We start from the raw sequence: 12,640 nt of genomic DNA, 5'->3' as shown, positions 1-12,640 counted from the left end.
ACGCGGAGCGGAGGGGTCTTGTTCTCTCTGAAGTGCTGCTATTCCACAAAGCGACCGACTCGCCGAAAGTTAACCCGCTTATTATATGGATATACTTACATGATTCACACATGCGGGGACATTTCTTTAGACCTATTTAATGTTACTGCGCAAAACAAAACAGTACCGTTGTGGAACACCGCTAGGCAACAGCTAGGTAGGCTAGCCAGGACAACAGGTGTTGTCTATCACAGCAGCTGATTAGAGTGACAAAAGACCGGAGTGATATGAAACATTCGCTTTAGCCACTGACTTGTATACAAGCCAGTGGCTTTAGCAGTGAACGTCTTGTTGCCATTGACAGCGGTAGCCAGGACAACGCTGTCTATCACAGCAGCTGATTAGAGTCTTGTTGAAAAGTCGCTTTAGCAGTGAAAAGTCTTGTTGCCATTGACAGCGGTCTGTTATAGACCAACCCGTCCGTTATCGAAAAATAACAGACGTCCGAACGTTGGGGAGCCCCGTTGAAATGAATGGAGCATTCGACAGATGACGTCACAACCATATAATAATAGATACTTAATGTGATGGGAGAAAAAAAGAACAAAGTCACAAGATGTAACTGTCACTACAATTTTATTGTTTCAGTGAAGGATTTAGGCACATTTAAGGTCAGACTGGTCAAGAAACAGAAAAAAGTGGTTATAACCTGTAGCTGACAGAGAATGACATTCACATCAAGAATTGACACTCAGTATTCTTCTCCTTCCTCATCGCCCTCCACGCTATCTGCCCCCACCTCCTCGTAATCCTTCTCCAGGGCGGCCATGTCCTCTCTGGCCTCGGAGAACTCTCCCTCCTCCATACCCTCACCTACGTACCAGTGCACGAAGGCGCGCTTGGCGTACATCAGGTCAAACTTGTGGTCAAGCCTGGCCCAGGCCTCTGCGATAGCAGTGGTGTTGCTCAGCATGCACACGGCCCTCTGCACCTTGGCCAGGTCGCCACCAGGTACTACGGTAGGGGGCTGGTAGTTAATGCCCACCTTGAAACCAGTGGGGCACCAGTCCACAAACTGGATGCTGCGCTTGGTCTTGATGGTGGCGATGGCAGCATTGACATCTTTGGGCACCACGTCACCACGGTATAGCAGACAGCAGGCCATGTACTTGCCATGACGGGGGTCACATTTGACCATCTGATTGGCTGGCTCAAAGCAAGCACTTGTAATTTCTGCTACAGTTAGCTGCTCGTGGTATGCCTTCTCAGCGGAGATCACTGGGGCATATGTGGCCAGGGGGAAGTGGATACGAGGGTAGGGCACCAAGTTGGTCTGGAACTCAGTCAGGTCAACATTCAGGGCACCATCAAAACGCAGTGAGGCGGTAATAGAGGACACAATTTGGCTAATCAACCTGTTGAGGTTGGTGTAAGAAGGACGCTCAATATCGAGGTTCCTACGGCAGATATCATAGATGGCCTCATTGTCCACCATGAAGGCACAGTCTGAGTGCTCCAGGGTGGTGTGGGTGGTCAGGATGGAGTTGTAGGGCTCCACCACTGCAGTGGACACCTGGGGAGCTGGGTAGATGGAGAACTCCAGCTTGGACTTCTTGCCGTAGTCGACAGAGAGGCGCTCCATCAGCAGGGAGGTGAAACCAGAGCCGGTGCCACCTCCGAAGCTGTGGAAGACCAGGAATCCCTGAAGCCCAGTGCACTGGTCAGACTGGAAGGAGAGAATTACATTGCATTAAGCATAATTAGCAGTACAATTGGAAAAATAAGAACATATTGACAATATTGGTAATAAAATGATAATTGATCCTTAGATGACAATAACTTTAATGTATTTTTAGATACTTTTTTTGTAGAAAAGCTGCACTCGAGTGTAGTTCTTGTATTTTATTTTAATGGACTGACTAGCATCACAGATAGGCTCCGTTTATATTGATCCATTTCACCATAGCGTGTCGGCGTCTTCCAAACTATTTACGTTTACAAACAAAATTTCTGTCCTCTTAGTAAAAAGCTACTCTGTTTACAAAGAAACATGGGTCGGTTGATTTGCTAGTCTATGCTAGCTGAAGTGAAGCACGGCTGTTTGTTTGCCTTCTCGCTCTCAAGTCACATGACCAGGGATACCAGCCCAGTGAATCAGGGAGGAGCACGCCATAGTGATGTTGTCCAACTAGGACGAGTAGCTAGAGCTTAACAGAGCGTATCCTCGTTTCTCACCGTTTCTCGATGCTAAATCACCATCGTATTCGAATCCTTATAGGTGGGCTCTGGCATCTTTGAATCCTTCCACCTATGAAGTCGTTTTCCAGTATTTTAATGTAAATGGCCAGTGCATTCGCAATAGAAACTATATAGAAACAAATTAATATAAACTACACCTTATGATACTTACCAATTTGCGGATCCTGTCCAGAACCAGGTCGATGATCTCCTTGCCAATAGTGTAATGCCCACGGGCGTAGTTGTTGGCAGCATCCTCCTTTCCAGTGATCAGCTGCTCAGGGTGGAACAGCTGGCGGTAGGTTCCACTGCGCACCTCATCTAAACCAAGACAGATCTGTCAGCTCCTCATTTACACATTACACAAAACACGGTAAGCCAATAATGTCAGTCACTGGCTTCCAGCTTACCGATGACTGTGGGCTCCAGGTCCACAAACACAGCCCTGGGGACGTGCTTGCCAGCTCCAGTCTCGCTGAAGAAGGTGTTGAAGGAGTCGTCTCCTCCTCCTCTGATCTTGTCACTGGGCATCTGCCCGTCCGGCTGGATGCCATGCTCCAGACAGTACAGCTCCCAGCAGGCATTGCCAATCTGCACGCCAGCCTGGCCCACGTGGATGGAGATACACTCACGCTGTTCACAGAGAAGACAAAAGGGATATTTAGTACACTTTCCTTGTTTTTTTTAATTTGTGTATGTATATATGGCCTGGCAAGCCAGACTAAATGTGAGATTAAAATGTGAATATTTAGTCTGGCCCCGATCAATGAGACATCGGAAGATTGTTGATGGAAGCAACCCGTTTTTCAAATTGTGTCTGTGCCTATTGGCCAACGCTTTGTCGTCCCCCCCCCCAAAAAAAAACCCAGTCCGCTTTGCATCCAAAGATTCAAAGTAAATCTCCTGCGTTGTGATTGGTCTGCCAGTTTCAGGGCATGGGACATTGTTCGAGGCTAGACCCACTCGCAGGCAAAAATAAGTTTGGCCGCTGGTGGGTGGGGCTAGTTTACTAGGCTAGTATGTATATGCAAAAAAGGGAAGACTGCACACCCGCTATGGAGTCACGCTGAACACAAAAAAGACAGAAGTCAAAAAGTGAATAAAGGGCTGGAGACACGGTAGAGCAGGGTTGGTTCGTCCCAACTTCAGCATGTTGCCATTAGGGGTGGGTTTTGGCAAAGGGTTCACGATTCAATGTGCATCACGACACACATATCACAATGCACTGTATTCATGTATTGCGATGAATCACAATATTTTTACTTCAATAAATGTGTAAAAAATACTGCTTATTAGTCAGTTGTTGTGTAGCATTCATGAGTCAATTCATTTTATCTAAACATTTCAGCATCTGGGAAAGACCTTCCATCACAACAGAAATGTTACCTACTCTCTAGTCTCTACTAAACAAAATGAACCAGTGAAAAATAGAATTGTATTATTATTAAGTAATCTATCATCATGGATTGATGCAGTATAGGCCTATCATGAAAATAAGTATCACAATACCCTTGTCTTTGGCACACCCCTACCGTGTAGTGATGACATTCTCTATAGCCTGGGTGATTTCCTAATATTTATGTGGTGCAAGACGAAGTGGTCAGAGTGCGGTGTGCTGCAACGCTGAATGCTTCCCTTGTTTCAAAACGTAGGCCTAACTCTTGTGTATGTTTCGTCTGTGACTGCTATCCTATCCATATTAGACAGTCACATGATGATAGCCACCAAATGCAGAACTGCAAGTCAGTTGGGAGGGAGACTACGAAATTGAAAACAGCAAGTAGAAGATATATTTTTAATTGATCCTGGAGTGCACATGGTGTGTTTCGTCTTTTGCTGTTTATTACAACCCCTTTGTGCAGAACCTTACTGTCACCAAAATTGTATGACTAAATCTTAATCTCTCTTAAATTGCTTAAATTACTGACAATATGAGGGATTAAGAGCCTTAATCCCTCTGTATTGTCATGGCCATGTTATTACGATGTACTTGAATATTTTCAGCAAAAAGTGAACAGGCCTGCTGGTTGGTCCATCTGCATCCATCAAGAGGCCACGCGTGTGTCCTGTCCGCATGCATGAATAAGTGTGTATGAGAGAGAGACAACGTTCTATATGACTCAGCACGTTCCTGTTCTATGCGGCGAAAAAGCCATGGCAGGCCTGGGCGACTCTGCGGCAGAGAGACTAGAGTAACCACGGGGCAGGGCGCGCACATGACATGGAGAGCTGGCACAGCGCATTGCTAGTTTGATCCAATACCTGAGTCTACCACACTCTCATTCAGACTCTCAGCAGCTTGTTGCATCCTCTGATAAAACCAAACCTCCTTCTTAATTAGCACTAGACACAGTGTCAACACTGTTCGTGGAGAAATATATTTAGGATTGTCTGTTTTTTTTTTTTTTTGCCAGAACATCTGATGCAATATATAGGCCTATGGTAAATAAGGCAGTAACGGGTAGCCAGTGTTCATTTGTGCTGCGTCAGAGGCGATTAAAACTAAGAGGCCAGCCGCGACAAGAATCACTACGTGCGTAGATCAATGTGTCACACGAAGAAGGTGGTGGTTATGTGTCAAGATGATGTCATGCGTGCGTTCGTTTAGTCTCATTACGCACGGTCGGATGATCTTCAGCGGGCACCGGGTGTTTTCACCAGTCCCCATCACAATGGTCTGATTAACAATGATTTGTGTGCTAATCCCGCCTAAATAATGCAGCACAGAGTCAGCGCGGTGAAGTCATTCTCTCAGCTTTGGGTAACGGTTTGCGCTTGTTCATGTCTGCCCGAGGGGTGTATGGCAGCAAATTTCACTAAACCACTGTAAAATGTAGGGCGACAAGATGGTTGCTAAGTCTCAAGAAATGGGTAAATGGGTCACTGACAACCCACTGATGTGCCATATGAAAATGTTGGGATCTCATATTTGGAGCAATGCGTGGTTAAATTGCAACTGCCATGGACATCAGACAGTAGGCTATGTGACTTTCACACACAAAGACGTTATGGGCGGCCAATGATGAAACTAACAGAAAAATGCTCAACGACACGCTGGTCACATAACCGCTATGCAACAGTGTAACAAAGCGTCTGGGCTGAAGAGGAGGGGTGAACTAGGAAATGTTCCGCTCAGACAAAGAGAATTTTAAATCTGTGGCGCAGAGGCAAAGACGCTTTATATCGATACAGTTAGTTGTGTTTCAAAGAAAGAATCTAAACAGGCCTTCTGAAAAGATATAATAATTCCTGCCGTTTAGTGGCAGTGACGTTGTATAAAGACATCGTTGCGATGCATTTTATGAACTCAAAAGTATAGCCTAATACATTTTGATAGTCAAGACTACATCAGATATTAGGCTACTGTGTCAACTTTTATAAGTGACACGCAAAATAAAATTAGTATGACTTATGACAAAAAGAAACAACATATCACGACAATTGTTAAGCGCTTACCATATTTAAGGTGAAGATATGGAATAGAAGTACAAATAAAAATGCAAAATTCCGGTCCTATTAACCCTCACGTAGAGACCTTTAGGAGTCTGTTGTGAGAAGTTCTTGATTGATGACGGGTGGGGTGCTAAGCTATATACTGGCTGTCACATGTTGAGGCGGGGTTTGCATCAAAAGGCACCACCCCAAGCCGGAAAAGGAAGAATTTAGCCATGCTTATTGGTCTGTCGAAAGCTAAATATCTAAAGAGGCATGAATGAATTTGCATGAAGAGAGACTCGCGGCAGTTGATAAGATCTCATCCGGATGAGGTATTTTCACCGTGTCCTGTAATAACTGCGCGCACTGTCTGCACAGAAGGTCTAAAACGCATGTGTTGTATGTAAAATTATGTAGCCTAAAAGAAAGTGTCAGTAGTCTATTAAAACGTATTTAAAAAGACTAGTCCACTTCATAACCACCTGGCTGCCATAATATTGGAGACATAATCTAGTCTGAGTTTGCAATCACAGTAGCCTATGTGAGGAACTGGTAGCCTACATCCTTAAAGGTGCATTGTGTAGAATGTGGGCAGAATGTGTACTGCAACTATGCTTCTCATTGAAACTGTGCTGCCTATTACCAAATTTTATCTTTCCATGAATATTTACTAAATAATAAACCAATATTTACTATAACCAAAGTAGGCTACAGTAAGTTTTGCTTTGCAGCTAAAAATGTCCATTTCTGGAGATTCAAAATGGCAGGCATGGAGAACATCCCCCTTTCATGTATGAAAAGTGTTATTTTCCCAGTCATAATGAATACTTAATTTGGTGGTGGTGGTAAGTATTCATGATCAAGGTAACATTTGTGAATGGGCAGCAGGAATTCTGGAAATAAACTACAAAAAATATTACATGTGCACATTTAACTTACTGCGATGGTTAACCAGTTAGGCCTACACTAAAATATTGGCAGATACACGGAGAGAATAGACAGAAGAATTAGGTAGGCTATATTATCCCCATGAATAGGCATTGCTCTTCAGACATCATGACCATGTATTGAGAAAGATCAGGTGTTGACACATACACACGTTTTTGTCAAATAATGTACTGTATTAAGCTGATAATGGCCAGTTTCAGAGCAACAAGGCAGCCTTGGCCTAATGGTTGGGGAGGTAGTCTTAAGTCTTAAGGCAGGGATGGGGAACCTTTTTCATTCGAGTGGCCACTTCAAATCCCTCCAACGGACCTCAAAGTCCTCCAAGGGCCGCACTATGAGCACAAACCAGGATTTCCCCCTGCACTTTGGGCCTATATTGAAGGCAGCCAGCTTTAAAACAGGCCCCACCTTCTCTTGGTCCCCTGAATATAACTTAATTTATTGCAAATGTAATTTCTAAGATTCCTTTGCAAACTATGTTATATTTAATGTGAAGCTGCATAACATTGAAATTATGCCAGGGGCCGGATAAAACGGCCTCAAGGGCTGTATACGGCCCTCGAGACATGGGTTCCCCACCCCTGTCTTTAGGGTTGCAGGTTCAAATCTCACCCTTACCTCTCCCCACACATCAGTTTATGGCTGAAGTCCCCTTGAGCGAGGCACCTAACCTAACCCTACATTGCGCAAGAGACTGTAACCAATACCCTTTAAATACTTGTGAATCGCTTTGGATAAAAGCATCAGCAAAGTGTAATCTAATGTAATGTAATGTAACAATGCATGAAGGTGATCGTGAAAGCACACACTATCTTCTGTCTGCAACTCAACTTAATTTAGATAGATAGATAGTTTAGAGTTGTATTAAGTTGAAATGAAAGTAAATTCATTATATAGGTACTATGTAATATCATGTCCTTAGGCCTATGAGTACCCAAAGTAACCTCGACTTTAAACTCCTGATTGTGCAGAAACAAAAACACTCCCCAGGCAACAACATTAGATTAGATTAGATTATCCTTTATTGTCTCTTCAGGAGAGAAATTCAGAATGGACATGAGAAAGTGTGATTCACAATTAACATCAAATTACCACAATAGACAGACTTAGGACCACAAAGCACAAACAAACGTGTAAACAGGTAACAGACGACCATTGTTAGTGTTACACCCAACGTTCCAGTTTTGGCCCTGAGTCATCCAAAGGCGTATACAAACCTAGATATTGCACATACTCTGAGCTAGAGCTATTGCTCAGAAAAAATAATAAAATAAAATACAGGAGATAAAAACTATAATGCTACATGTACAAAAGTGTAATGCTACATAAAAGTACCCCCCCACACACACACACACACGCACACACACACTCTCCTCTCTCTCTCACACACCCACACACATGCGCACCACTAAGACCTGCTATTTAGTATCCTTATTGACCAAGGGACCATTGAAAATTTGAACCTATTAGTATTACAGTTGGGTAGCCTGTATCTCTTCCCTGAGGGCAGTATCTCATATTCCCCATGCAAAATATGTTCATCATCCTCTATGATCTTCAGACCCTGTCTTTTTACTGTTTCGTCAAATAAGGCCTGCAGTGATGTGGGAGGGGGCATGCCCATTATTTTCCCTGCTCTCTTAATGAGAGTTTGTAGTTCAGCTTTCAATTTCACAGAAAGGTTCCCAAACCATACCACGATCCCATATCTGATGATTGATTCGATTGAAGCCCTGTAAAAAGCCATCATTATTTCTTTTTCAATGCCAGCCGGCCCTCACATTGGTGTTGTGAGCTATTGTACTTCTTTGTGTTCAAGAAACACTGCTGAAGAAATAGGCATGACCAGAGGAGGGAGCCAAAGTTTGGCGCATGAAACCTCACTCAAAACACCTGCCCAACATTGCATGGGTGTTAATTAAGTCAGTAGAGTTGGTAATTGATAAACATGAAGTCAATCACATATTATATTATTGGTAACACTTTCTGTGAAGCCCATATCTATAGCGCATTATGAGTACATTTCTAACAAACATAACATAACATAATAATGTGCATCATAATCATATTGCATTATGACTACACACTAACGCTTCATGATGGAGTATATCAACAGTCATGAATAGCTGTAAATCTAGCTTATAATGCATTATAAATGTTAGGGTGTTTTGAGTGCTCGTGAATGGTTATAAACTACAGGCAGTGAATGGGGCTTATAATACATTATAACTGTCATAATGCACTATGATTAATTATGATGTGCATTATAAGTTGCGCGCTCATAATGTGAGATATGGGCTTCATAGAAAGCGTTACCATATTATCTTGAGTTCATGGTCATGTATATTCAGCCTATGTAATCAATTTTTCTATTGCAAGTTTGAATTATTTGACAGTAACATTTATTCTCTGAGGTACTCATAAAGGAATGTCTTACATCATGGTATACCTTCAAATTATGTCAAAACTGAGCAAAAGTACAGTACAAGTGTAGAAAAAAAACATTGCAACAACAATCATGTCAGTTGGGTGAGGTCTTTATTAGGTTCTAGCCACCAAAGTTCTAGTATCACAAAGGCAAAGCATTGGACCCAGCCTTTACTAGCACACTGATAAAGTTTGTGTGGACTAGAGGAGGCCTATCACCAGGTGGAACATGGCGATTGGGCCAGCCCTCACTTAATACTGTAGTGGGCAAAAGTCATGATGGAGAAGGAATGGCAATTGTTTGTTAGGGAATAGGCAGCACACAACTGTGAGGAACAGTTTAATACTCCTCTCCTTCCTCCTCACCCTCGCCCTCGATGGAGTCGACACCGACCTCCTCGTAATCCTTCTCCAGGGCGGCCATGTCCTCTCTGGCCTCGGAGAACTCTCCCTCCTCCATACCCTCACCTACGTACCAGTGTACAAAGGCGCGCTTGGCGTACATCAGGTCAAACTTGTGGTCAAGCCTGGCCCAGGCCTCTGCGATAGCAGTGGTGTTGCTCAGCATGCACACGGCCCTCTGCACCTTGGCCAGGTCGCCACCAGGTACTACGGTAGGGGGCTGGTAGTTAATGCCCACCTTGAAACCAGTGGGGCACCAGTCCACAAACTGGATGGTGCGCTTGGTCTTGATGGTGGCGATGGCAGCATTGACATCTTTGGGCACCACGTCACCACGGTACAGCAGGCAGCAGGCCATGTACTTGCCGTGACGGGGGTCACATTTGACCATCTGATTGGATGGCTCAAAGCAAGCATTGGTGATCTCAGCCACTGAGAGTTGTTCATGGTATGCCTTCTCAGCGGAGATCACTGGGGCATATGTGGCCAGGGGGAAGTGGATACGAGGGTAGGGCACCAAGTTGGTCTGGAACTCAGTCAGATCAACATTCAGGGCACCATCGAAACGCAGAGAGGCAGTGATGGAGGACACAATTTGGCCAATCAACCTGTTAAGGTTGGTGTAGGTAGGACGCTCAATATCGAGGTTCCTACGGCAGATATCATAGATGGCCTCATTGTCCACCATGAAGGCACAGTCTGAGTGCTCCAGGGTGGTGTGGGTGGTCAGGATGGAGTTGTAGGGCTCCACCACTGCAGTGGACACCTGGGGAGCTGGGTAGATGGAGAACTCCAGCTTGGACTTCTTGCCGTAGTCGACAGAGAGGCGCTCCATCAGCAGGGAGGTGAAACCAGAGCCGGTGCCACCTCCGAAGCTGTGGAAGACCAGGAAGCCCTGAAGCCCAGTGCACTGGTCAGCCTGGAGAAAGGGAATTACAGGCCATTAAGCATAATTAGTATACAACCTTGCAGGTCAGAAAACAACATAGTGGTAAAGTTGATATTCAACTAATGTTCTGCCCTCAAATGGCAACAACTTTCCATTTTGTATCCTTACCAGTTTGCGGATCCTGTCCAGAACCAGGTCGATGATCTCCTTGCCAATAGTGTAATGCCCACGGGCGTAGTTGTTGGCAGCATCCTCCTTTCCAGTGATCAGCTGCTCAGGGTGGAACAGCTGGCGGTAGGTTCCAGTGCGCACCTCATCTAAACCAAGACAGATCTGTCAGCTCCTCATTTACACATTACACAAAACACGGTAAGCCAATAATGTCAGTCACTGGCTTCCCAGCTTACCGATGACTGTGGGCTCCAGGTCCACAAACACAGCCCTGGGGACGTGCTTGCCAGCTCCAGTCTCGCTGAAGAAGGTGTTGAAGGAGTCGTCTCCTCCTCCGATGGTCTTGTCGCTGGGCATCTGCCCGTCCGGCTGGATGCCATGCTCCAGACAGTACAGCTCCCAGCAGGCATTGCCAATCTGCACGCCAGCCTGGCCCACGTGGATGGAGATACACTCACGCTGTTCACAGAGAAGACAAAAGGGATGGTTAGAAGACTTATTTTTGTTTTGCAGAAAATAATGAAATAACACTTTTTAAAAAATAAATAAATGGGCAACCTTTTGAATGTAAAATACCTAAGACGTGGATTTTAGGAATAAATAGATTGAAATAGATATCAGCAACAAAGGTTTAGTTGTGATGGGCCTTATTATTTAGTGTGCCACCACAACAATGTGCTCTACACAGCCTATGCCGGTTCTCACAGAAGACTACAGCCAGGGGACACACCCTAGCTGACCTGTCAAAAAAGATCAATTCAGACACACTCCTATAACATTTCCAAATTAAGACTAGAAGATTTTCATTATCATCATTTCCTATGGCCTTAAATATTCTTGAGCACTTTTATTCAGTTCAAATGTGAACTTGTTGAGGTTATCTTTTATTCAGCATAATGTGATATCCATCCTCCAGTCAGTAGACGACCTGTGGTAGCCTATGTTGTTTTGTAGAGTAGCTTTAAAAAATAATTACAGCACCACACGCTGTCTCGTGCACGCATAGAGTCTGCCGGTTCACACCCAATCCAAATTTCTCCTAGCGGTCGCGCGTGTAAGGAACCATAATTTCATTGGAACAAGGGATGCATTCAACGCTCACGTTTTTAGCTATAGTGTGGGAGTTGGTATTTCAACAGAAATAAAATGATAAACATTCATTTGATAACACAATAACCGCTGTTTCTTTCGGAACTAGAGCTGCATTTGTCTTGAGACGAGATGTCCCAGCCGACATGATGTGGATGAAAGTACCACCATCACAAAAAGCACATGATACCCCAGTGGCCGTCAGTCGAAAAACACCCAAAATTTAACACCCTTTCATACAATACAGAAAATTAACCATTTCTGACCATTTTTGTCCCCACAAATCAGGTTATGCAAGCTAACAAAGGAGGTTATTGTCTCACCATTTTGTTCCCTCTCGGAAGCGACGGTTGATGGAGGCGCTGAAGAGTTGAATGTTGAATTCTTCCAGATAGCTGCAGGAGCAGAGAGCTGGGAGGCGGTGCCTGAGTGTGCGCCAGACAGCAAGACCAACGGACAACAAAGCAGACACAATGTCCAGCAAATGCAAATGGGTATATCGCAAATATGCCGTGGCTTCATTAATTTAAAAAAGCGATATTATTTTACTTTTTACCTTTTTGACATTTTCCAGTCTGCTCAAAATAATAGGCTTAGTGACAAAGTAGGCCTAGCTACATCTGGCAGTAGCCTGCTCATTTTATTGTCAACAAATCATGTAACCTGACCTGTATTATTAATGCATTACCTTCGTGATGGGGAATTTGTACTTATTTATTAAAAGTGGGATGAAGATACACACTTTAGACACACACTATTATGGATATTTTGCTGCATATTTTATGTGAAGACAGAATGACTCAGGATTCATTTTTTTCTAGCATTGACCAGGGCACAGGCAAGAAGCCCCACCCAGGCCCGAACCTGTCATTTTCACATATGGTAAATTCTTTTAAACCTATGGAGGCATATTAAATATGTTTGTCATAAAATCACACACACCTTCTTATATCAGTGTCCTATCATAGAGGGCTCAACTGTTTGTTTTTTTTCATGTTTAAGCAGCCAATATGGCATCTACATGATCAACCTCATTTCAAACCAGACCCACATGTCTTGCCA

The 12,640-nt window shown here is 44.0% G+C and overlaps 1 protein-coding gene across 2 annotated transcripts; it reads right to left on the bottom strand.

Annotated features, from left to right (window-relative positions):
• Window positions 1-598: 598 nt before the first annotated feature.
• On the bottom strand, window positions 599-12,035 carry LOC134462515 (tubulin alpha-1A chain). Of its 2 annotated transcripts, none has more exons than XM_063215586.1 (4): window positions 5,674-5,766; window positions 2,628-2,850; window positions 2,390-2,538; window positions 599-1,705 (listed from the first exon to the last, which is right to left on the bottom strand). In XM_063215586.1, the coding sequence occupies exons 1-4, from the start codon at window positions 5,674-5,676 to the stop codon at window positions 731-733; spliced, it is 1,350 nt and encodes a 449-aa protein (XP_063071656.1). In that variant the 5' UTR covers window positions 5,677-5,766; the 3' UTR covers window positions 599-730. The 2 variants fall into 2 exon arrangements, with proteins under 2 accessions (XP_063071656.1, XP_063071655.1); XM_063215585.1 differs by lacking the exons at window positions 599-1,705; window positions 2,390-2,538; window positions 2,628-2,850; window positions 5,674-5,766 and adding exons at window positions 9,134-10,348; window positions 10,487-10,635; window positions 10,726-10,948; window positions 11,902-12,035.
• Between the last annotated feature and the right edge of the window lie 605 nt (window positions 12,036-12,640).

This window comes from Engraulis encrasicolus, chromosome 14 (genome assembly GCF_034702125.1).
Source record: "Engraulis encrasicolus isolate BLACKSEA-1 chromosome 14, IST_EnEncr_1.0, whole genome shotgun sequence".
Lineage (NCBI taxonomy): Eukaryota > Metazoa > Chordata > Actinopteri > Clupeiformes > Engraulidae > Engraulis > Engraulis encrasicolus.
This window is presented reverse-complemented; position numbering and strand designations above follow the sequence as displayed.

What these genes read in the sequence shown, in the direction of transcription:
- LOC134462515 (XM_063215585.1), bottom strand. An exon ending in CCTGGAGCCCACAGTCATCG is followed by an intron (nt 10,636 to 10,725) that starts GTAAGCTGGGAA and finishes GTCTTGGTTTAG; the next exon opens with ATGAGGTGCGCACTGGAACC. An exon ending in TGGACAGGATCCGCAAACTG is followed by an intron (nt 10,349 to 10,486) that starts GTAAGGATACAA and finishes CCCTTTCTCCAG; the next exon opens with GCTGACCAGTGCACTGGGCT.